The sequence below is a fragment of the Caenorhabditis remanei genome, chromosome V (assembly GCF_010183535.1).
Source record: "Caenorhabditis remanei strain PX506 chromosome V, whole genome shotgun sequence".
Lineage (NCBI taxonomy): Eukaryota > Metazoa > Nematoda > Chromadorea > Rhabditida > Rhabditidae > Caenorhabditis > Caenorhabditis remanei.
Genome location: NC_071332.1, coordinates 7,980,791 through 8,005,183, shown reverse-complemented (window position 1 = coordinate 8,005,183; position 24,393 = coordinate 7,980,791). Strand labels below are relative to the sequence as shown.

Genomic DNA, 24,393 nt, shown 5'->3' with positions numbered 1-24,393 from the left:
GATTTCATCAGCATTTCGTTTTCAAAGAAAAAAGAAAATTATTGACTCACCTTGTTCCTTTTTGTCTGATTGTCTGATTACGGCTGTTTTTGTTTCATTCTTGATGAAATTTCCCTTGGTTACAGTATCTATTATTTTTGTAATGTTCTCTCTTTTTTCTCGATTACTTCTTTAGATTCAATACTTCAATTAATTTCAGAGTCTCTCCCTCCCTCACTCTTGGCCCCCTATACGAGCATACGTCTCCAGCCCCTCACCTCCACCATCTTCCTCCCCTAAAATGCGAATGTCCGATGTCGTCGACGACATCGTCGGTGAGATCAGCTAATCGGACACGCTCGTTGTGCCATCATCTCCACCATCAACCGTTGCTCATTTCTGGATCGTCTCCGTCTGCTGGCTCACCACCGATCGGCGGTTCAATGGATGAAGGAACTCCACCGTCGACGTCATCGTCGGCGACTGCTCGAGCTCTCGACATGTTCAATCGGAGAGGTTCAGTGCTTGCTGTCGTCATTGCAGGTTTTGTTGTGCTCTTCTTTGCTCACCTATTGTTGCCCCCCGAAAACCCCCCGCTCTTGAAATCGGATAAAACAATAACAAGGAAGTAATTTTGAATATGCTAATTAGGTCAAAACCTACGTTTTCTCTTCAGAGTCAAAACTACATATTTTCAATGTTTTGCTCTCCTCAAAAAGCGTAACATCTACAGCGTTATCATTAAAATTCTGAGAATCATCAAGCTTCCAAATCAACTTTTTATCCGGTTTCAATGTGCAGCTAACCCAAATCTCTCTGTCTCTCCACTCTCTTCCACTCACATCACGTCTCCGATTCCCCAATGGAAGGTATCAGTTGCGAATCTTTTCAACTCCATTCCAATTAGCAGCCAGTAACCGTAGGTAACGTGTGGGCGTTGTGTACATGTCGAAAACTATCGTATCATTGTTATTATTCAATTCACATCGAGCTCCCAACCCCAATCCCACCAGGGACTGAAACTGGGCGGTGTCTGAAACCCAAACAATTCATTCATTTCGGCTGAAAATATTCCCTGCAAGAATACGATTCCCCGATACTAACCAAAGTTTCTTGCTCCCTCTCCGTTTCTCTCTTCGCTCACACTCGTTATTCACACCCCACATTTCTACCCGATTCACCATACTAACCATTCATTTTATTTTATTTTGCTGTATCATGGAAGACGCTCGTATTGTTTCTAGGCTTTGCAGTTATTTGAAGATAACTGTCAAGGCGCAACGAGGTGATGATTTTGATATGATGATGATGATAGTGGTCGAAGAATAGTGTGCAGTGATTTTTGCAGTGGTTTTGATTGATTTTTCCCAATAAAATATTGAGCAGATGCTGAAAGTAGGGTTGTATGAAACTTTAGGGAAATTTTGATTTTTGAGTTTTAATATTGGGTAGATGAGTTTATCGAAACTCAGTGTTCAGTCTGTCTTCAAAACAAGACAAGAATCCAACTCTCATTAGAGTCTTGACTAATGAATACTTTCTTTTTTTCCTCCTGAAATCAGCATCTGTTCCTCCTTCATTTTCTGATCTCATTTCCATGTTAACGTTTTCATTTTCAGGAAACACGGCTGCCGATGTGCTTCCACCGAGTGCGGGGGTCCCTAACACTTCAACGGTATCCTCTTCCAGTGGAGTCATCAGTGCCGATCAGCCATCATCAACCAACTCGGACAACGATACGGAGTCATTCAACGAATGGCGTCCTCCGTTTCCACGACTCACAGCATATCAAGACTGTCTGTCTCTCGCCGCCGCATGGGGACTTGGTATGCATCCAAACGGGCTTGATGACAAACCGACGGGAGCTAGTCAAGCCCAATCACCGAGTGAAGACGATTCGGGTGATGGAAAGTGCAACGAATTGCTTGCAAGTTGCCCGGCATTTAGGAATGAATTGGGTTGGGAGCCAACGAGACGGCTTGCACTTTCTCGTCATACCTTCGACATGGCACACACGGATGCACATGAATGTGAGACGTGGATGCGAGAGCATTCTGCTTCGGAAGCCGGTATTCTGGAAGATGTATCCAATGTGTATTTGGGAGGAAGACTGTGTGCTGCAAGGCAACCGAAAACTGTTATCGAGCCTCAGGATATTGGATCATACTACTATCGTCACTGTTTTATTTCAAAAAGTTAGTTGGCTCTTAGCTTGGTTTTTTGATTTTTCGAGCAGAAAATCACCATATTAGCTTGCAAATTTCTGAGCAAAAACACAATTAATTCATTACTCTTATTCTTAGTATTCTTAACACCATGGGATTTGTTTTGAAAAATTTTGATATGAAAAACAGAAAATTAGTCATCTGATTAATTCTAATTTGCAAATCCGCCCTAGGGATAGAATTGAACTTACAAATTCTGTTTGAAGATCATATCGAATACCTTGGAATGGACGATATCCTTGGCCCCATCAGTGTCTCAATGGTCAGAGAAATCGTCGACAGAAAAGAATCCTACTCAATATACAGAATGATTGTTCGGATATCAGACGTAGGAATTAGTCTTTGAAATCCTATTTTATGGTATAAGGGTTTCAGCAAAAAACGATACGTGTTGCGATTCCTGAAGAAGCTCTTTCAACACCAGAAGGTACTGATAGGGCGACTCGGCCGCTGATGAGAGAACTTCTGGAAATCGTTTGCCCAAAGATCAGTTTCGGAACTCTGAGGCCGTCAATTCAGTCCCCAAGAGTCGAGGAGTTGATCATGAAGATTGATGAGCAGCCGATTTACACTCGATATAAAGTCGGTATTATGCTATGTAAGAATGGACAGAGCACCGAAGAACAAATGTATAACAACGGTATGCATGCCTGAACTTCTAGAAGGAGTTTATTGAAAAAAAAAACAAATTTCAGAGGAATCAACACCATCTTTCGACGAGTTCCTAGACTTTCTTGGACAACGGGTGACTCTCAAAGGATTCGAAGCGTACAAGGGCGGTCTAGACACTCGAGGAGACACTACAGGAACACATTCTATATATTCTGAATATCAGGCTCATGAGATTATGTTCCACGTGTCAACACTCCTTCCGTTTACTCCTAGTAACAGACAACAACTATCAAGGAAGCGACATATTGGAAATGATATGGTCACCATTGTTTTCCAAGAGCCAGGAGCTCTTCCATTCTCTCCGATTACTGTCAGGAGTCACTTTCAACACGTTTTCATAATTGTTCGAGTTCATAATGAGTGTTCTGAGAATGTTACATACAGTGTGGCAGTGAGTAGGTCGAAGGATGTCCCACCATTCGGACCGCCCGTTCCCAAAGGAGCTTGCTTCAGTAAATGCGCAGAGTTCCATGATTGGTTGTTGACTAAAAGTAAGAAAACTTAAGCGCTTGAAATCCAACATAACAAGTTTACTTTCAGTCATCAATGCTGAGAATGCCGTCCATCGATCCAAAAAGTTTGCCACAATGGCTGCAAGAACCCGCCGTGAAGCTCTCCGAGATCTCGTTGAGAACTACGTTGGACCTCATCAGAATGAAGGAGCAAGTAAGATTGCAAGTAAGTTAATGCATACCAGGAATAGTGCATCAAACAACAACATAAATAGTTGCAGGTCGATTCCTTGGAGGAAGTGTAAAACGTAAAGAGAGACACAATCCAAAACCAACAAATCATGTGTTGCGTGGTGCACTCTCTTGGCTTGTAGATGTGCATGATTACTCAACTAATCAACGAGTTAGTTGTGTACTTGGAGTTGCTCAAGATTGGATTGTTCTACTGGAAAGACCTTCGGGAACTGTGCTATTTAGTACACCTACTCATTCGATTATTGGATGGGCAAGCAGTGATACAGGGTTAGTTAACTGAATATCAGTTATATTTCAAATCAATTCGATTCCAGATTGAAACTCTACTATGACCATGGAGATCAACTACTCCTTCGATGTTACTCTGAAACGTGCACTGATTCCGAGCTCAATGAGTTAATTCGTCGTCTCGAGAATGTCACAAAAGGAGATGAAGCGAAAGAAGTTGTTCTAAGAAGGTTGAAAACAACAGACCATTGGGGATTCCATGTCCAAGATGAAGGTGTTGTAACTGATGTAGAGATGTATCAACTCGCTTGGAAAGCTGGAATTCGACAAGGAAGTAGAATTGTTGAGATGGATGGAATGTCGATAAGTACCTTGTCTTTTGATAAGATATGCGACCAGTTGGCTGTTTCGGAATGTGTTCGTCTTCTTATGATTTCGCCGTCTTCTGATGGTAGCCCTCGTCGTGGATGTGAGGATCCAAACTGTCCAGCTGTGAAGGGAATCGAACAAATGTTGACACCGGATGCATTTGCAAAACAACCAATTACGTGAGTTATAGGCGCGTTTAAAAGCAAGGTTTTCATCGCGTGCAGCAGCAGGTACCACGAGATGTTCCGTCAGAAGAAGCTCGAGTACCCGACGAATAGCGCTAGCAGCAGTCCGGCATCATCTTTCGACGAACGCACTTTCAGTTTCACCGCCAACAAAAAGAGTATTGAGCAGCGAGCCAACAACATGTGAGCCTTGCAAATAACGATGTAAGAATGGTGAATCTCGCAACGAAACATTTTTTAGACACAACAACCGTCCGAGCACTCTATCGAGTGCCAGCGTCCATGACAACATGTGCACGTTGCTCAATCCTCCGAAATGTCTCAATAGGGCTCAGTCTGACGAGCAGCTTCGGTCTCCACTCATGGATGAACTCAATCGAAAAGTGAGTTTAGCTTTTCGGCTGGAAACATATGTAGTTCTCAAACTTAAATTCTGAAACAGTCAATTTGAGAATTGGTTGTATTATCGGTAATAACTTTTGTGTTTTGTGTTGTACCACCGTGTTTTTATCAGTGAAACTCTTAAATGCTTACTATAGTTAGGAATAAGAACATCTAGATTGAAGTAGTTGAGAGAGAGAGAGGTCTTAAAACGTTTACTCTAAATTGAAACATGAAGATCTAGATTTCACAAATGAAAATATGATAGAACCAACCTCATAGTATGAAATAGAACATGCATTTAGTGAAATGACTGTATTTCCAATATTCCAGGCCCCCTTGTCTGCCAGAGAATCCACGAATGAGCGGGAATCCAGTGAACTTGTTCGAATCCAAACTCATCTTGAGCGTACCGTTCAGGAGAAGCGTGCATTGGAAATGCTTGCTCAGCAGCTCAGAAAACAACTGATTCAGGTAACAAAACTAATTTCAACTTTAAAAAACGTAAGACTGAAATTCCAGGAACGTCAATCTCATGACAACACAAAACGAGAGATGGAACGTCTGAAAAAGTTGTATGAGAAGAAATAATTCTTCTCTCCCTCCTCCCCCTCTAATTTCTTTTTTATTTGTGATAGTCGGTTGTGAGTTAGTTCTTTTTTGTAAACTATATATTTTTTCTCTCTTTCCATTCTGATCTCATTGTGTTGACGCTAGTCTTCTCCTCCCAGTTCTTTATCATTTTATCATCATCATTGTGATCATTTGTTTCTCTTCTAGTCAAAAATCAAGTGTTCTCGAGCCGCCTGCCCCCGTGCTCCAGTGCCAACATTGTCTTCATTTTTCAAACAAAAAAAACTTCATTCATTCAAGAATCTTTCTCTTTTCTCTCTCATTCTCTTCATAATTTTTCTCTCTCTCTTACATTGTCTTCTCTCTTTCTCTTCCTTCTCTTCCATTTTCCACTTTGTATGTGTTAAGATTTAATACATCTTGTCATTGTGTACTGTATCAATGAAGTTTTTCCAACTGCATAGTTTCATTCCCCTTGACTTCAACACAAAGAAAATATAAAAAGACTCGGAACTTCAAAACGACGAAAGCCCAAAAGTATTTCGCAACTCTTTCTCTGTTTACATCTTATAAACCGAATTAGATGAGCTAATTGGTTGAATAATTTAGACCGAGCACAAAAATACGGGATGGATGAAGATGGAGGAAACCAACCCGCTTTTCGGCTTCTTTCCGGGAAATGACGCCAGTTTTCAAGGAAGTGTGTGCAGTCTGAAGAGGACTCAAATTAGATCTCATTTCGGTATATAGGTTATCACAAATTAGAGTGGAAGGGTACTACACATGTACTTTCAAGGATTCTCATAATGATTTTGGCAGTTTGTTTTCTTGGAAGGTCAGAAGAAGAAGATTACATTTGTTTGTATTTTCAGAAATTGGGGGAGAGGCGAGAGCAAAATAACATTAGTCTTTTTGCGGGGGCATTCCAGGAAGTTTTGATGAGTTGACCTTTTTAAAAAGACATTGTTCAAAGTTTCTGAGTTCAAACGTGACCAAACTCAATAGACTTGTTGGGTGAATGGTTGAAATTCAGAATTGAGCAATTAGGATAAATTGAATGAAGATCGAAAGAGAGGAACACGGAAACAAAAATGATATAAACTCCTGGTTTCTATTCTATTATTTCTAGAATTTGTAGGTACTTAAAAAAAATGTTCAGGAATGATCAAAAGAACAACCAGAACTTATTTCTGGTAGAATGTTTTTAGTTTTCAACGAACAGGCCTCACTTTTATTCTTCTTCCTGCAACAAAGATTCATAAAATATTGAAAAACAGAGACTACTTTAATGGAAGAGAGCAAGTACACATTTAACTTATATTTTTTGTTCAAACAGATTTCAAGAATCTTTTTTTGTTAAAAGTTAAATTTGAATGGAATACTTACAAGAAAAAATAGCTGAAAAATGACTGCCATCATTCCAGAATTCCGCCTCTTATAAATCAGAGACTACAAGAAGATGGTACTATCGTGTTCAAGTTTAACGTTTATGATGCTACTCAAAATCGATTACACTAATTTTCCTGCAAACAAACAGTTCATATCAATAAAACGTTGACCGGGAGGAAAAGTTGTCATTGATTTCATGAAAAATGATGGAGGAAGTTTATTTTGTCTCTGAAAATGAAACATTGGGTAACTTAAACGTAACAAGTCACATAATCAAACGTCACTCTTTTGAATGAGTTCAAATAAAGATAAAGCTCAAATGAAACAGGAACTAAAAGAAAAATCACGAGGTCATAAGAAATGGTGTTACGTCAAACTGGCATGGTGAGTGGAGGTGGATGGAATCTTGCACCATATCTATAAGCATTACTGTTTCATACAATTTTAGAATCAATATCATCTAGATTTGAGAGAAAAAAGGTTCAAGAAAATATGTGTGTTCTTCTACAGTAATCAGGCACCGAACAACAACATATGACACTTCAAGCTCATCAATCAAATAACATACTTTTTCCGAATACACGCAAAAAAACTCATTAAACTTTTTTCTTCGTTATAATTGTAGTTCTTATCGCACTCATTATTAAAATCAAATTGGCTGAAAAGAGAAAAATCGGAAGAAGAGAAGAAAAAACGGGAGCGCAATCATAAAAGGTCAGTCAAACGGCGGCGGTGTGAAGAAGGAGAAAACGAAACGAATGGAATGCATCAACATATATTCGATTACTCGTGTGTTTCTCCTACTTGCACACTGATTCGACAGTGGCGTCTGCGAGACGGGGCTCTGCTTGCTATCAACCTCTTCGCACCGTCCGCTTCATGCTGATAGCAAGATGTCGGTCGAAATATGGTGGTGGTGCATGCCTGTATGTGTGTATGTATGTATCTGTATGTGTGGGTGACAGTTTTTTCTCTTCCCGACCACTGCTCTTCGCTTTTCCTCTTTTTTTGACTTCCCTCTCACCCTAGTTCTACATTTTTTGATTACCTCCATTCCAAAAATATCGATCGATTGAAAAATAACTCTGATACATATCAAACTCCTCCTTCTCCCCCTTCTTGTCTCAAAATCTAATCATTATTGATTTCTATGATAGACAACGCATCGATCTATGATCGACCAATTGCAAGTTCTGACCTAACTACGATGAAACGAGCAGATGGGCGTGGCCAACGGAGCCTCCGAACCGAGGATAACAATGATGAGAGTGGGTGCAGCGGACAACGAGAGCACGAGTCTCCGACGAGCCAAGAGTCGCCAATACCGACATCGAACGACGACGAAGCTACGACAGCAGCAGCCATGACGAACGAGCGATCACGAACGCAACGACGATCCAGACGAATTTTTCTATCATCACATTCTTCCTCTTCAACAACTTCATCCTCATCATTTTATTCACTATTAAAATTATCATCATTTTCATGGCGACACATATACTATGCGGTTTTCTTGATATGTTGGATAGTAAGTGGCGTCGTGGCGGCGCCAACAGACCGAAATGAACGTCAGCCAACAGTTGAGATTCTTGATGGATATGTCAATTATTCAAGTGAGTTCTTGGAATTTTTAGTAGAGTTTTTCTCTTTGAAAAATTGAATTTTGGGCAAAAAGTGAGAATATCTGAAATTGTATTGATTTAAAATGGTTTAAAATGATTCCTATATAAATTTCTTGTCTGAATCCAAATAATAATATCAAGGTTTAAGTGAACAATTTCTCAATTATCCTTCATTTCGAACCATCTAAATTTATTTATTGCAGTAAATGGGAGCTCGGCAGTTCCAACCTTTCAAGAAATCTCACGAAACGCGTTCCTTCAACTAAAAGGAACACCAGTAGAGTCCCGCTTTCGACTCGGAGCAGCCTATCAGCTGGAGAGTCATGAAGAAGAACAAGCGAACCATGTGAATCATGTGGACCATAAATCCCATATGGATCATCTAACCCGACATCATCGTAAGAAGAATCGAAAACCGGTTGGCAAGTTGAAGAAAATTGGAAAAGGTTGGTTTCTGTGAAAATAGAGAAAGAAAGAGTGTATGTGAGTGTGTTTCGTGTTCTCGAGTTACCTGATATCATCGGTTTGCTCGCTCAGCTCATCCACGCTTTGTCTCATTTACACCCACGCCACAAAACGGGGCAACCACTGTCATGAATGTTGAAGAATTTTTATGATCAAAAAGAGGAAAAACCGAAAACCCATTATTTGGTATCAGTGGCAGTTTTCGAATGTTTAAGGCAATTAATGTTGAAGCAAGTAGACGGAAAACGGGTCATAATTTGATGAAAAGCTGAGAGATCTGATTGAGAAATTACCCAGCTGATTCAAGTTTCAAAACACGGAATTGCTCCAATTTTATATAAACCATGAGACAATTTCTTTTGTTTATACAATTTTTCGTTTATCACGTGGAAAGAGGTAGACAACAGTTTTTATTGCCACACGCACACACTCATCTTCCAATTTAAAATTAATTATCTGAATTGCATGTTCAAATTATTTTATTGGGAAGTGATGGTACTTTCAAATTAGTTTTGATAATTACCTGAGTTATTTTCAATTAATTTTTGTGTAAATACTAAAATTCTAGTTTCTGATTTCAACTTTATGCTTATTTTCTTCTCATTTTGTTGAATTCCAAAGTGTTTCTATAAATCCTTAATCCTATACAACTTCCGAATCCACATCGCAAGTTTTCTATTTTTTTTGAACCGGACCTAATCCCATTTCCAGCATAAAAGTGGAGAAATTTCCAGACGAAAATGGAGAAACTGTATTAGAAGGGCGGAAACATGCCCTTCTTCAACTTGCCGATCCCGATGCATTGATTATGAATCAACGGTGTGACGGTCAGAAGTTCAAACAAAGAATCCGAGTTGACGGATGTTTAACGAAGGTTGTGGTCAATAGGTGAGTATTCCAAACTTCCAAACTTTGCCCTATTCTTATCGTTTTTATTCGGAAAGAATTAAAGTTAAGGTCTTTGTTAATATGTTAGAAATTACCTAAACGATTTGCCGAGCAAATTGTGTGAACTAGTTTGTAGCAGAAAAGCATTTAAAAAAGAACAAAAACAGTTTGTAGACGATCGACTGGATTGTCATGTTCCAGTCATTAGAAATAGAAGTAAGTTAATTATGAATAAAATCACGGAATCAGAAAATGCTTCCATGTGAAAGCAGACAAAAAAAGGTGTGTGTGTGTAACTTTTCTGAAAACTGATCGTCTAGATTGGTCAGAATCCAAAACACTTTCAAAAAATAATAAATGAAAAACCATCACAATAATAATTATTGGAAAATTGCATGTTCTGTTAAAACTTGAGCTTCAATTTTCAATAAAAGACAAAAAAACTGGGATGAATAAATTCTTAAATATTTTTTCTTCTAGTTTGAAAAATGAGTCAAGTGGTTACACTGTTATTACCTAAACAAGTAAAATCCTTGCATCCTTCTTTTATTGAAATAGAGAAAATGCATTTTTATTTCAAAAAGTTAACGATCATGCCTATTCCAGACTCTGCCACGGCACATGCGCCAGTATCTTCATACCCAGATTGCACTCAAAAAAGCTGAAAGCAGCATTCCATAGTTGTGCGGCATGTGCTCCTGCCGAGTACGACTTTGTTGATATAACTCTAGACTGTCCTGGCAGGACACCGCCCACTGCAACCAAGACGATTGTGAAGGTGAGTTTTTACTTATCCTTTTTCAAAAACAAAACAATTAAATTACATTTACTTTCAGGTGAAAAGTTGCAAGTGCAAAGAAGTGAGGATAGACAAATATTCAGAATAATTATCATACCCGTGTCTTTTTTCTTTTTCTAGCAACTAGATGATGTCTGTGTGCCACTTCGCCTGTAAGCTGATCTCGTTCTCTTTCATCTTCTCCTTCTCAAACGCGGCAAAAAAAACAAAAATGATAATCGTCCTAAATTCTTTAATTCCTCCGAAACCCAGTTATTTCAAATTTCAAGTGACACGTGTAAACCATTCTCTCCACAAATTAGGGATAGTTATAGTTCTCTATCGGACTGTCTCCTTCTCCTTTCTTAATTAACGACACGGGTTTATGATGCTTCTTTGCAATTTTTCATTTTCTCTTCCTCACAAAATCAACCAGATTTCTCTCCCTCCCACGCCACTTTTCCCAAGTTTCTCGTTGAATTTTATTTTTCGAAAATATCAATTTTAATTCCAAACAAATTTACTTTTTTGTAAGTACTATTAATTATATACGAGTGTCTCTCAAGTGCAAAATATGTTTGATTGTCTGAAAATAAATGTTCCAATGTTATTGATTGATTGCAGATCGGCTCCAGGGATAATCCATTGAAAGGAACTTCTGCTGAAAAATATTCTAATTATTTTTGACAAATAATATCATATTTTGGTATATAGTTGAAATATGCAGATACCGGAAATTTAGATCCAGAGCGGACATTTTATTTCTTTGTCCATTGAAAAGTTGAGAAAGAATCATTGTGATCCAGATTTACAAGTACATTGCACGTAACGAGACTCGTTGCAACTGTTTTCAGTGGGAAGAAATAACATTTCGGAAGTCTTATGAAATCGAAAACTGTTAGGACGTCGATTACTGTAGGGTATTCAGAAAAACCTTCATTTATCGGTGTAACTGCCTAGAGAAAACTCTTACAGTAAAATTTTCAACTTTAAAATGAAGCTTATTTCTATTGCAGTCGTTACCATACACCATGTTGATTATTAACCCGTGCACTGAGACTCATAAATGATTTATTTAAAATCTCCTCAATATTTTGAGCTCGGAAATACCCCGCAACAAATCAACTATCTGAAAATTGGTTCCTTGTATAAAAATACATGTTTTTTCCTGAAACACGACCATAAATCGCTACGAAAACTGACTAGAATCCTTTCAGATCTATCATAAGATTTCATCTGAATCACTTATCCTCCTCCTCATTTTCTAAATCCAAATCTCCCCTTTTTAGATTATCCCCTCTTTTTTTGCATGATGACTCTTTTGTTATCTGAATATGGCAACTTATTAGGGTTACTTATCCGTGACAAATCTCAAATATCTTTCTATTTTTCTTCGTTATTCGACACACAATTATAATCCGGTTACTCGTCGTCGATTTTTGCCTCAAATATCCATTACTCTTCCGAATTCTTTTTCTACTTTTCACGACTTGTGTTGACCGAAATAGAAAGTCATAAGCAGTAGAAGCGTTTTCAGTGTTTTCTTCTGTGTTCAAATAATTTGTAGAAGAGTCGAAGAGTAGACAACATAACGTCACTTTCCTCGAGTTGGTCTATTTCAGCCCCGTCTTTCTCATTGTTGATTTTGTTTGAATATTCGAAGATTCTTAGATTCCTTCTGGTTGAAGTATGAGTTAACGTCATATGTTTTCGATAGATATGAACAGGAATTACGAAATGTATTATGAAAATATAACAACCGCGTTTTGAATCTCGGTCTTTCCGTAGTCTTTGTGAAAATAATGAAAGCAAAGTGTATTATGGTTCCTAAAAACTTTCACAATCAGAGAAATAAGAGCTATTTAAGCTAACTGAATGATTTCAGCTGTAAATGTGTCAATCCCCATAACAATAGTCACAAGTTCAGATGTTTTGATGACGCTCCTCATAAAAAAGGATTCTGAGAACTTCACTTTGCACATTACGTGTTACAACTACGGTACCTGTTCTAGCGGAATGTTCATTAGTTCCAATATAAGATCATCTCTTCTGATCTTTGAAATAAAAATTGTCATCCTTCAACGAAATAAAATTCAACCGACTGTACATATCCAAGTAGTACTCAAAGTCTCTTATTATATGCTATTTTCTCTTCTTTTTATTCCTTCTTCTGCTCCAAAATCGTTGCTGGCTCCGACTATTAGCTATTCCATCATCCCATTATGGGCCGTTTTCCACCACAACATTTTCCAACTTCCTCACTTCAGCCAGTCAGTCTAATTACTTGTTTTGGCAGTTCTTCTTCATTTTCTTTCTTCCTGGTTATTTAGTTGTTAGTAGTAATTCTTATTCTTCTGTGCACTCTCTTTCTAGCTCCTCGAATGTAAAATGTTGCAAAAACGAAATAACAAAGAAGGATTAGTTCTTCTTTTCCTTTTTCTCCTACTCGTTTTTTGTTTCTCGATCTGTTGTAGAAGTACGCCTCCCGTCTCGCTCACATCGTTTTTCACCGACACCGAATGGGCTAACCACTTGTTTAACCCAGCCGGCTCACTCCCACTATTCCCAGCAATTTATTTCACAAAACAAGAACCAAATGATGCGAAAATAGCACGAAATTCAGGGATATTCGGAGAAAAATAGTTTCCGGGTGGCCCTTTTTCGGTCTCCACCCACTCAACAACTTCCTTTTTATTCTGTTTCTTTTCTCTTGACTGTTTGACCGTGGAATGTTTCTTAAAAGTGCCGAAACCCAGTGCAAAGACATTATCTAAAACGGACGTCATTGTTTTTGTCATTTTGCAAATGTTCAAAAGGGGGACACACGTGGTCGGTTGATCCATGAACACACCAAAGATGATCCCCAGAAAACGAGCAGTTTTGTGTGTGTGGTTTCCCGAGTATTTTCGAAAATAGATTAAATGGTTTAAATATAGAAACAATGAATCTGAGTATGGGTTCAGTATGGGATCAGTCAGCTTTAAAGTTATGGGTTCATCTAAACCCTATGATTTCTTATTTTTGTTTTCAAGTGTCCGGGATTTTCAAAGACTCAGAACTTTTAATTTTTTTCAGTTTCTGAACACGATAACTTTGAGATTTTTATATTACCAATAAAAGTTTTCTCGTAAATACGGTAATTCTACAATGACATATGTATTCCATTTTCGTCAGTCAACTCAAATTATAATCAGCACAGTTTCCATGTGAAATGCAAAAACTATTCTGGAAATATCTCGCCCGTAAGCCTATAGATTTTCTGTATCCGTGGCGCCAACGATGCGACAGACATGGCTATTTCGTCTCATAATTCCCCCGTGCCCAAGATATGCAGATCTACGACAAAGCATCTTTCTTTCTGCTTTTCGTCAAACTAAACTCGTAGCACCTTATCCGAAAACTTCCCCAATTTCCCACCCCCCGTTTTCGATTTCTCCAAAAACCATAATGAATTTCTCTTTGATTATTTTGTTTACCTTCTGTGTAACTTGCTCCAGGTACTCAATCTATGGCTCGTGATAGATTACAAGTGGTAAAACCGGGGGGAAACCAAATCAAAAAAGAGAAATTAAATCAGTCTCCGTTTTCCCGTTGGTTTTCAGCCACCAACCTCCCGATTTCATTCGATTTCTTATTGTTTTGTGTTTGTTTCTTTCTCTTTCTCCCGACTCTATGCTCGGTCATCGGCCAACCAGGGCTCAGTAGCACGTGTCCCAAACATCAAAACGCGCGATTTGTCAGAAAAAGAAGAAACTGGTAGAAAAGGAGAAGAAGGAAAAGTAGGCGTGATAGTGGTGGCAGAAAGGAAAGAAGAAGGATCAGAAGAGAGCTCAACAAGTGTTCTGAAGAGACGTGATGCTGGACGATGGCGGACGGACCTCTCAATACGTCCCTGGAGAGCCGTTGTCCATTTCCTGAACTATTAGTCGGCACCAGTACAACCTTACGGATTGCTTATGTTTTAGTTTTCAATTCTTGGTCTTCAACTTTTCCTTCGAACGAGAAAAATCGGACAAAAAAAAGTTTGAGGTCCCCGACGCTCTTGTTCTTATTTTTAGAATGTTTGTTTTGTGTAGAACCCAAGTTTGGAGCAAAAACCTAACTTTGGAAAAGGAAATCGTCAGAATACTTTCAACTACTCTGCTTGTATGAGCTGTCAGAAAATCCGCCTCATCAAAGTATTCTGATAATCTCTGATCTAAACCTGGAAAAAGCCCCCAGTATACATAAATTGTGATTACTTTCCTTTCAGTTCATAAGGAAACCATTTTTGATAATCTAACCTGTAGCAGAGATAGGATTATGCCGAAAGATGTCACAGTCATACCTGATGAGTGAAAAAACTACTGGTTTCGAGATCTTACCTAGGTACTGGGAATCATGACCTGAACTAACCATTCTAAGCCTTTCGTCTCAATTTTCCCTTATTTCTTCATAGATTTTTATGAAACTTTCTAGATTGACTATCATCTTCCACCCGTGACGCCAGGAAGCTCACACTTTTCAACAACTCAACTAAGATCAACTGAGAAGACTCGCACTTCTTTTATCTTTCCCTCAGAATCTCCTGACATCATCACTCCCACCAATTCTAAAACCGTCGAAATCTAGAAATAGCTTATACAATTTTAATCCACGCCATCATATTCCCTCTCTTTTTCTACAAAAGTCGACTTCTTTTTCTTTTCCACTTCCCAACTGAAGACAAGTCATCCCATAAAACCGGAATGGGACCAATGTTTCAAAGCCTCCAGTGCCCATAAATACACATTGAGCTTCAACTGCCTTCTTCTCCTTTCTCCTCCTTATTCTTCTTCTTCAGCGGCAAGTCTCTTCCACTTCCTCCAGTTTCCTCTTATCCGCCGTCGAAATCAAGAAGAATGAGCTTCGATCTTTCAACATTGCATCTTTCTCCTAACACCACTCTCACATAACTTTTCAAACTGCACATGAACGTGTATTTTTCTTTTCTCTTGCAGTGGTATCATCCCTTCCATTCCCACCCCCGTCGTCCCCGCATAACCCACTTTCTCGTGTTTTCTCATCGTTCGTTTTCTTCTTCGTCATGACTTCTGAAACGTTCGTTTGAGATGGATGAGAGTGGAAAGAAGAGAATGAATTGAACATTTCTATTTTTAGAATAAAAGAATAAAGAAGAAAAAGAGCTAGAGGATTTCCATTAGTTGATTTGAGTCTTTTGGAGGCAATCCTCCCAATTCGAGTAGGATTCAATATACCAATTGATTGTTCAAGCTACACAAAACACTGCTGCAAAGTTGTAAAATTGTTGTTCAATCTGGCTTCACTATTTTTTTGATTTCTTAGTTACAGTACCTAGAAATTTCTAAACCCAAAGTTCCAAAGAGCGTGTCTCCAAAAATTTATACGCATAGTTATGAAGCTAATTTCATTGTGATGTTATTGGATTGCAAACCGCAAAACTCTCGCGGAAGATGCACATATGCTCACATTTGCATATGTATATATTTAGAACTTTTGAGAGTTTCATTAGATTGTAGAAAAATTACGAGCGGTTCGAGGATTTTAAAGATATTCTGACCTACAAATTCTAGATCTTCATAATCAATAATCCATGGTTTAAAATTATTTTCCTTGTCCCAGATGATCCAAATTCTACTCAATCGAACTCTTACATGTTTATTTTTGGAATTCCAGGAATTTTCGTTTAAAAAGGTTTATTTATCTACTGGTTATTTCCAGACTTGTAGTTTCCATTCGTAGAAAACAAGGCTGTAAATTACAGAAGCCATAAATTTCAAAGTTAGACTCACTGGTAAGTTACATTTACTTTACCAGTCGGTTTTGATATGTTTCAAAAATAGTCTCTAGACAAGACATACCTAGAACTCTTGAAAAACTTCCCCATTTCAATTCTTAGTCGACGTAACAGACTTCTTTTTTCTTTCTGATTCATAATTAACTTCTGATCCGCCCACCTGAGTATTCTCTCCCCCGTTCCCCCTACTACATCATTCACTTTTCTTCTTTTTTTTTCATATCACAGTTCTTCTTCTCCTCATTTACTCCCTCTGCCAAATAGCTCGAGAAGAAGAAGAAGTGTCCCCAAGACGAAGTGGGGTGTGTGCTCTCATGAATATTGCATCCGTTTGCTCGGACGATGCGGATCATCACCATTCCTCATCATTCTCATCATTTCATCACCATCTTCTTGTACACGAATACCAAATTTTCACTATTCCAGGAGCTCTCCGTTACATAATTCAAGTCTAAAGGCCAAGTTCACAAAGAGCCTTCTCCTTGTTTTTCTTTCATTTCTTATGCACTTCTTGTCCAGTTTCCCTCCTTGAATGTTGTGATAGAGAAATGGAAGAAGAACTTTTTGTTTTCAAGACGAATTTAGTTCTCTTTTTCTCCAAAAAGTGGAAAAAATCCGAAAATTGGAGCGCACTTTGTCTTGGAAAACTAGTCGTTTTCTCTCTCCAAACATGGCTATTCCAAAGTCAACGTTGTTTATTCTACTCTGCCACGTCACTCTCTCCCTCTAAAACGAGTTACTTCCAGTCCAAGCACAAAACATGTCTACGTTTCGGTTCACCAGTTGTTTTTTTGAAATCTTCTTTTGATGTTATTCTAATTTAAGATAAATCGAAATCAGACACGACTGTTGTTGGAGTGGTATATATCTGATACCTGAAACATGTGAATATACTTTTCATTTCTGAGAACTGTTTTTTGTCTTGTTAATATTCAAAACAATTCGATTTTCTATAGTAAACCATTTCAATTTTCAGAATGCACTCAGCTAGAATCCAACAGTTCGTCAGACGTCTTCAACGGCCATCTATTCAAGCAGACCATGTATATATTTCCAGCAAGTCAGTTATTCCTGTTTTTATTATACTTTTGTACCCATAACTTTCAGATACACAAGTCGTTTGTTCATTTGTGAGCAAGAGGAAGTGAACAAAATGATTGAGTCATATCAGAAAATCGACGACAAATACGCACTGTTTGAGCAAATGTTTTTGACTATATTTTTGGTATTTTTGAGAGAAAATAATTAATAACAAGACTGACTAATTTATGTTTTTCAGGAGCAAGAAGTGGAGATGGCCTTCAGTTTTGGACTCGAAAACTTGAATGAGCAACAGTTGAAGGTGGAGCAAAAGTTCAGAACTCATGTTGGAAAGTTTCAGAGATTCATCACAGGTAATCGAAATTGTTCAAGATTCCTCTAACAGAAATTGTTTAGGAATCATTGACATGCTCTCCAAAGGTGTCGAGAGTTCAGATCAGATCGTTGAGATTCTCAGGTAACTCATCTCTCGATTTTCTAGAAAATCCTAAATGACTCATTCCAGAATCGTGGGTCGTCAACACGGAAACGTGCGGACTATGAGCTTCACTGCCGAGAAGTGGCTCATTTTCAAGAACGTGCTCCTTGACCTCCTGTGCAAGGATGCAAATGTTAGTGTAATCCTTGAAGATGATGAGAAAAAGAAGAGAATGATGAGTGCGTTGTAATGAGATGTTGTTAATTTCAGGAGAAAGTGTGTGGCACTTGGAACAAACTCATCAGTTTCATGATTTCGGAAATCAAAGACAGCTATTTGGAGCATGTGAGTTGGGCGGGAAATAGTATTTGGTTTATTGCATTTAAACACTATTCATTGACTTTTTATCTGGTAATCTCTAAAAATCTTTTTCTAGAATTGTAATTTTTGATAGTTTTTATATTAAAACAAGCAATACAGATGAAACAGAAATCTAGACAGATAAATTCTTATATTCTCCCATATTTCCAGGTCCGACACGCTCGCTCATCATCTTGTCCACAAATCAATTCGTATCGTTTCATCGCCTCTCGATCAAAACGTCTTCGCCCACGGAAACATTCAGAATCGGCCAACAAACTAGGACGCATCGAAGCCGGAAAAGTGCTTGACGGGTGATAACTCGCAATAACTGATCCCCTACTCAGGAAGCATATCTTCTTCTCCTTATTTCTCTTTTCTTTTCATCTTCTTCCTTTCTCTCATTCAATGACGAATTCCCTCCTTTCCTTTCTTTTGTACATACAGACTCATAGAGACAAAAAATCAGTTTATTTTGTATTTGTTGTGGGTTCAGTTTTGTACTTATTACACAAATTATAATGAGTTTGGAGTCAGAAGAGTATCAATTTGATTCTGGCAACTGATGAGGACGGCATAATATTTACTTTCCGACGAGAGCTCCGAGAAGTCCTGGGCCGTATCCGTAACCTGGAAACACAGATTTCAGTTGATATACTATGAATGAGACTCCTTACGTGGTCCGTATCCGTATGGTCCACGTCCTCCGTATCCTCCGTATCCACGTCCTCCGTATCCACCTCCATATCCACGTCCTCCATATGGTCCGTATCCTCCACGTCCGTATGGACCACCTCCCCATTGGGCAGAAGCCAAAGCGATAACGGCGACGAGGACGAAGAGAAGAAGGAGCTTGTTCATTCTGAAAAGTGTTTGTTTAGGTACAATTGACATAGATCAGTTCCAAATATGTTATCAGAAGGGAAAGAACGAAGGAGAAAGAAGAAAAAACATTGAAAAGATGATCAGGGATATGTAGAGTTCTGACAGAAATTTCTCGTTTATATACCACCTTCGGCAACCCGTTTTACGTTATCAAATGTCGTGTCAAATGGGCGGGAGGAGGAAGAAAAAGATGCGCTGGACCCAATAGGTCATCTCTTTTTGAGACTCTTTGTTTCCGTTTTCCATCGAATAGAAATTGACCTTGGAAACGGAAAGATGACTTTTTGAAAGTATTCGAGAAGAATCGAGAAAGCATGACCATCAGTTCAAAAGACTTTCAGCCGACTAGATTACTGTCTGTCTTATCGTAGTTTGTGATCTACAAAGAGACACTTCCCTGGCAACCATTTCTGATTCACCAGGTGTCTTTGTATGGTTTTTCGAAAAACGAAGGGTACAGCGTGGGAAGAAAATATGATGTCATTCTAGTCGTTATGCGAGAGATTCTAGTAGAAGATATCTGGAGATTGAGAGATTGACACATACAATACACATAAAGCCGCATCGTTTCAGCTGTTAGGTGTTGGTCGAATATAATTTTTTTCCAATCGTGTGAGTCACTCGGAATAGAATTCAAAGATTTAAAATCACAGTTCGCTTTGGGTCAAGTCTTCGTTTAGAGATTTGAAAATAAAAGTTTTTCTTCATTTTATAAATTACGGGTTTTCTTACATTTTTATAAATCAGGAATATTCTGCACTTCAAGAATTAACTCGTAGGTTCTCAGCGGAAATGTCAGAAATGTTCAATGATGAAATACTGTATTGCGCTTAATTTATCTCAGCATCTGAAACGTCTTATAGTTCCAATTGTCAACTTTCGAAGTGCAAAAACTTAAGATATAGAATCTTTCTATAGATAGAGATAATTTCCCAGACGCTTGAAGTCCAAACTCATTCAGACCTGTTTTGTAAATTTAAAACGTCTCTACACTTCCCATTCGATTCCATAACCTTCATTCAGTTTATAGTCTGCCCTTGCACGTACTGTAACAATGAATCCAACTTTAAACTCTCACTTTCAGCCGTAGAAATATAGTCCTATTACTCCACGAAAGGTCATTCAACCCTTAAACCTCCCCTCATGGCCTGTTGACCCTCGAAACTTCCTTTTTCTTAAAATTTGCTTGTATGACTTTCAAAAAACTGAGAAGCAAAAGAGAAAAAGGTAAACCAATAATTGCATCAGACTTCAAAATTGTTCTTCTTTTTCTCTTTTTCCCTGTCAAACAACAATTCTTCCTCATTTCTTGTATTTTTCTTTTCTTCGCTGTTCTTTCGATCCCGCGTCTTCGTTGACGGTCATTCCGACAGAAGAGGAAACTAAAGTTTGGTCAGAGATTCCAAATTTTCGATCAACACAGAAAGGAAGTATCTTCTTCTTTATCTTTTAGTTCCAATTAAATCACTGTGCAATCAAATCAGATCACAAATCATGGCATGACGTCAGAGTATATCATTTGACGAACTGAAACAGATCATTTTCCGAATCAAGAAGAACACAAAAAACGATAAAATAAAACACCCGATGTTTCATTCAACGATGATGATGATAAAAGTGACAATGTTTTAAAGCTAATCGTCGTCTGAACATAATAAAATAAATCAAGTTTCTTTCTGTTCAAGAATTATACAAATTACAGTAAAAAGGCAGATCTTGGCTAGATTGCAGTTCAAAATATCAACATAAATTATAAGTCAATTTTTTTTGAATCCTGACAATATCTCATACAAGATTGGAAGTTCGGGAAGTTGTTATAGTTTCCGTTTGCTCCATAATAACTCCATCTCGTGCAACTACGAACATCATTATTCCATGAGAATCTTGGACGATCTTCTACTCCATCCATGAAACTTCCGTTGTCATCTCTTAACGAACAGACATAATCTTTAGATGGACAGCAGGCACCATTAACACACGAATGGAATTTTGGGCAGGGTGTATTTGGAGAACAAGTAATATACTTTCCATTTGGAATCAAATAATTTGATCCACAAATCTCTGCCTTCCTCCACTGGTCATGAGATGTTCCCTGTGGAACAAATGGAGGGGAGTTAGGTGATGATCCATTGTCAGATTCATCTGAAATCGTATTTGGGGACGGTGTAGTTGTAGTTTGTTTCTTGTTTTGACAGGAGTCGCGACATTCTTTGGAAGTTGCGAAACGATTGTCATTTCCTCCACATCCAGAGTATAGGAATGGTTGGCATACTTCTGAAAATATAGTTTTGTAACTTTCCTCTTTTTGGCTTGGTTCTCTTGAAATGACGAGAAGTTTTCTCTTTCTCTTGTCAGTCTACTGATCAAAAATCTCATGAGACCGAGAGACCATCACGAAAGTTCACGAATAGAAAAACATTTTTAAAGGTGTAGACTCAATTGTTCTGATTGCAATTTCGTTAAAATTTGTGAAACTTTCATTTTAAACTAAACCTCAAATTAGTAAGACATATTGAAATTTCTCTCTTCTATTCTATTAATATTCGAACTTACTGGTTCTGGAGTCAAAATAGAAAGATCTTGCCGCAGGGCTTTCGTTACATGCGGTTCCACTGTCCTTTGGTTGAGTACAATCAAAACAGAAAGATGAAAAGAAAAGGGAACTGACTATTAAAACCAATCGCATTTCTGAAATATTCAATTGAAATAGTTCGAAATGAAATGATAAAAAGATGGAATTTCAAAAGAACAGAGGTTGCCTTTTAACCGTCGATCAGACCAAGACACAATGGAAAATCAAACATCTGGGTGCTCTCGCGAACTTCTAAAAGAAGAGTATAAAAACAAATTTGCAATAGAAAAGACACGCCTAATCTTTTATAAAAATTCTTCCACCTACTCGTTCTCTCTGGAAATAAGATAAAAATCGGTGTCAATATTTGCCTGAATTCAAAAAGAATTCGGGTGCAAAAGTAAACAGGAAGAAAAAGGAAATGAAGAGAAGGCATTGATGAAAAGGCAAGTTCAAAACGGCTAGTTGTTTGGATATCAAGTGAAAATATCTCTTCTTCGTTTCCACGTTGACCATTTTCGAGGACGACGCCAATCATTTTTATACAAGAACATCAGCGATGAACAGTTCAGGTTTCGTTTAAAACGAAAAAGAGAAAAATGAAACAAGTAGTTTAAAAAATTCGGAGAAATTCGATTTGTACAAAGTTTTCGTACACTTGTTGTTACAAGTAGAAAACTGAAGGAGAAACGAGAAGACATTGAAAGGTCAAGTTGGTACTTGTCAGGTGACGGAAGAAAGGATCTGAAAATTAATTTTTTTTTTGACTATTCAAACAAGTTTTTAGTAACAATAGGACACAGATCAAAGTTTTTTCAATAGAAAATAAGTTTATTCTGAATAAAAACCGTTATGAAAGAAAATTTAGCTTTTCTAGTTAGAGAACTGGTTATGGACACGTAGTAAATTGATGGATATTCACAGATTTAGTTAAAGGAAAAAAGTATTTCATTTTTTACGGGCATACTTCTCCCGAATTCTCCGTTCTCGTTCGGCAGCCGTCTCCGTTTCCACTGGCTCGTGGTAGTTTCTGCCACGTCCACCAGCGACGATCTCTTCTTCTTGGTCCGAACTATCATCAACGTAGTAGCCAGTCCGATTGTTTCGATGCGTATTTCCGACTGCTTCCGATGGATAATAGCTGACACTTTGTCCTTTTTGATACATCGATTGATATGGAGGCTCAGATTCGTAAGGGCGGAAGTTATCATGAGCTGAAAATGTTTTATGTCATGATTCCCGTCAGCGGACACGGACATGTCCGTGGAAATCATGCAGATAATAAAAAAAGCTTTCCATTTACCTCTGTTATCATTCCTTTCAGTGGTCCACTGCCTTGAATCAATCGAAGAAAGTCCATTTCCATATCGAATACTTCGTTCAACAGTCAATGTTTCTCTCATTAATGCTGGATTTACTGCAGTTCCGCCTGTATATCTTGCTTCAGAGAGTGGTGGTGGAGGAGAATAAGCAGCTCTGTTGGCATCACATTCAGCCTGAAAAATAATGATTTCCTTCAAAACCGTAATAGAAAGAAAGTTCCTACATCAGCAAGTACATTATCAATTTGTTGTCTGAATAGTGGATCCGATCTGACTCGTTGTTCCAAAATCGTTAATGCTTCTGGAGGAATGATGCCTTCTTTCTTTACAACTTCACGTGCCAAAGCAATCTGAACATTTCGATCATATTGAGTTCTTCTTGATTTAACCCACTTTACTTGCAGGTTTTTGCTGCCTTGTTTGTCGTGCTGGCTCATAGAGATTCTCTTTTTCCCTGTGAGTATTGTCAGCGGCTGGCTTTGCAACAGTTATTTCTGAAAAATAATCGATGGAAGTCGTATGAAATGTTTTAACGAACGCTGAAAAAACTGAGACATCATTTCCTGCATTTTGCTCAAGTTCTGCGCATTGAGTTCTTCTTGCCGTTTTGTAGTCTCTTCTTGCATTTCTTTTCGCATAACATTTATCTCATTTTTCATAACATCTCGCCAATCATCTTCTTGATTCTCTTCCGTCATTTTCTGATTTTGAACTGGGGAAGATGTGGAAGAAGGCGAAGCGAGAGCTTTTTTCGAATGTCGCGAAGTCCCCTGAAACTTTCATTTTTATGAAAACATTAGCGTTTTCGGAACCACCTCTACAGTCTGCGAAACGTTCACAGTTCTTCCAAATGCAACGGTTTTTCGACGAAGCGCTGGATGTGTAGGCGGCTCCTTTCTTGAATTGTTTGTTGTTGTTGAGAGGCAAGATTTCTTTCTTTGAGCTGCAATAGTTGTTGTCGCTGGTACTGAAACTCGAACTTGTTCGGCTTGTGGTGGGGGAACTCGATGAGTGACTGGACTCTCGGAATCCTCAACGACTCGTGGTTGATGTGATACTTCGCCTAGAAATTTATTAATTACATTCACTCAAATCGAATTTCACAAGAAAACGTACCAGACTGCCTTGGGAAGTGAATAGAACACGGCAAATCTTCGTAATTACTCATACCCGTTTAACGGGAACTCATTTTAATGAAATTTCAGCAAAAAGGAGTTTAAAGCGTGAAAAATCGCTTTGAAACTGCCGCGGAAAAGAGTGGGCGGGTCCCCGCTCTGCAACCATCGCACGCGGTTTTTGCAGAAGTGCCGCGCGGGAGTTGCATTTTCTTTCTTTTCCAATAAATAAAGTATTGCTCGATTTATTTTGAAAAAAAGTGCTGTAAAAAGACAAATAACTATATTTCAAACTTAAAACAGTAGATTGACGGTGTTCGAGTTTTTAATTGTTATGCTTCCTCCAAAAACTCAAGAAATTGTCTGTTTACAAAAAAGATAACTTTGATGTTTTCATTTTCACCGAAGACAAGATTGTCTCA

At 38.2% G+C, this 24,393-nt stretch overlaps 6 protein-coding genes across 6 annotated transcripts; 3 read left to right on the top strand and 3 right to left on the bottom strand.

Moving 5' to 3' along the window:
* Window positions 1-293: 293 nt before the first annotated feature.
* Window positions 294-5,337, top strand: GCK72_018077 (uncharacterized protein; the record flags this gene model as incomplete). Its single annotated transcript, XM_053732379.1, has 12 exons — window positions 294-522; window positions 1,599-2,174; window positions 2,411-2,532; window positions 2,580-2,844; window positions 2,900-3,367; window positions 3,417-3,554; window positions 3,610-3,850; window positions 3,898-4,359; window positions 4,411-4,548; window positions 4,607-4,748; window positions 5,080-5,220; window positions 5,269-5,337. 12 exons carry the CDS (start codon window positions 294-296, stop codon window positions 5,335-5,337), a joined length of 2,991 nt encoding a protein of 996 aa, XP_053581292.1.
* A 2,521-nt stretch (window positions 5,338-7,858) lies between these two features.
* GCK72_018076 (uncharacterized protein) lies at window positions 7,859-10,570 on the top strand (the record flags this gene model as incomplete). The annotated part of the gene is made up of 5 exons (XM_003114305.2): window positions 7,859-8,321; window positions 8,534-8,776; window positions 9,530-9,683; window positions 10,290-10,461; window positions 10,520-10,570. 5 exons carry the CDS (start codon window positions 7,859-7,861, stop codon window positions 10,568-10,570), a joined length of 1,083 nt encoding a protein of 360 aa, XP_003114353.2.
* Window positions 10,571-17,235: 6,665 nt separating this feature from the next.
* Window positions 17,236-18,395, top strand: GCK72_018075 (uncharacterized protein; the record flags this gene model as incomplete). The annotated part of the gene is made up of 7 exons (XM_003114243.2): window positions 17,236-17,318; window positions 17,366-17,483; window positions 17,538-17,652; window positions 17,696-17,756; window positions 17,805-17,910; window positions 17,988-18,062; window positions 18,249-18,395. The coding sequence occupies 7 exons, from the start codon at window positions 17,236-17,238 to the stop codon at window positions 18,393-18,395; spliced, it is 705 nt and encodes a 234-aa protein (XP_003114291.1).
* Window positions 18,396-18,660: 265 nt separating this feature from the next.
* On the bottom strand, window positions 18,661-18,938 carry GCK72_018074 (uncharacterized protein; the record flags this gene model as incomplete). The annotated part of the gene is made up of 2 exons (XM_003114218.2): window positions 18,661-18,707; window positions 18,755-18,938. 2 exons carry the CDS (start codon window positions 18,936-18,938, stop codon window positions 18,661-18,663), a joined length of 231 nt encoding a protein of 76 aa, XP_003114266.1.
* A 1,774-nt stretch (window positions 18,939-20,712) lies between these two features.
* GCK72_018073 (uncharacterized protein) lies at window positions 20,713-21,648 on the bottom strand (the record flags this gene model as incomplete). Its single annotated transcript, XM_003114002.2, has 2 exons — window positions 20,713-21,236; window positions 21,516-21,648. 2 exons carry the CDS (start codon window positions 21,646-21,648, stop codon window positions 20,713-20,715), a joined length of 657 nt encoding a protein of 218 aa, XP_003114050.2.
* Window positions 21,649-22,482: 834 nt separating this feature from the next.
* On the bottom strand, window positions 22,483-24,024 carry GCK72_018072 (uncharacterized protein; the record flags this gene model as incomplete). Its single annotated transcript, XM_003114480.2, has 7 exons — window positions 22,483-22,748; window positions 22,838-23,030; window positions 23,081-23,206; window positions 23,250-23,350; window positions 23,395-23,626; window positions 23,672-23,919; window positions 23,973-24,024. The coding sequence occupies 7 exons, from the start codon at window positions 24,022-24,024 to the stop codon at window positions 22,483-22,485; spliced, it is 1,218 nt and encodes a 405-aa protein (XP_003114528.2).
* Between the last annotated feature and the right edge of the window lie 369 nt (window positions 24,025-24,393).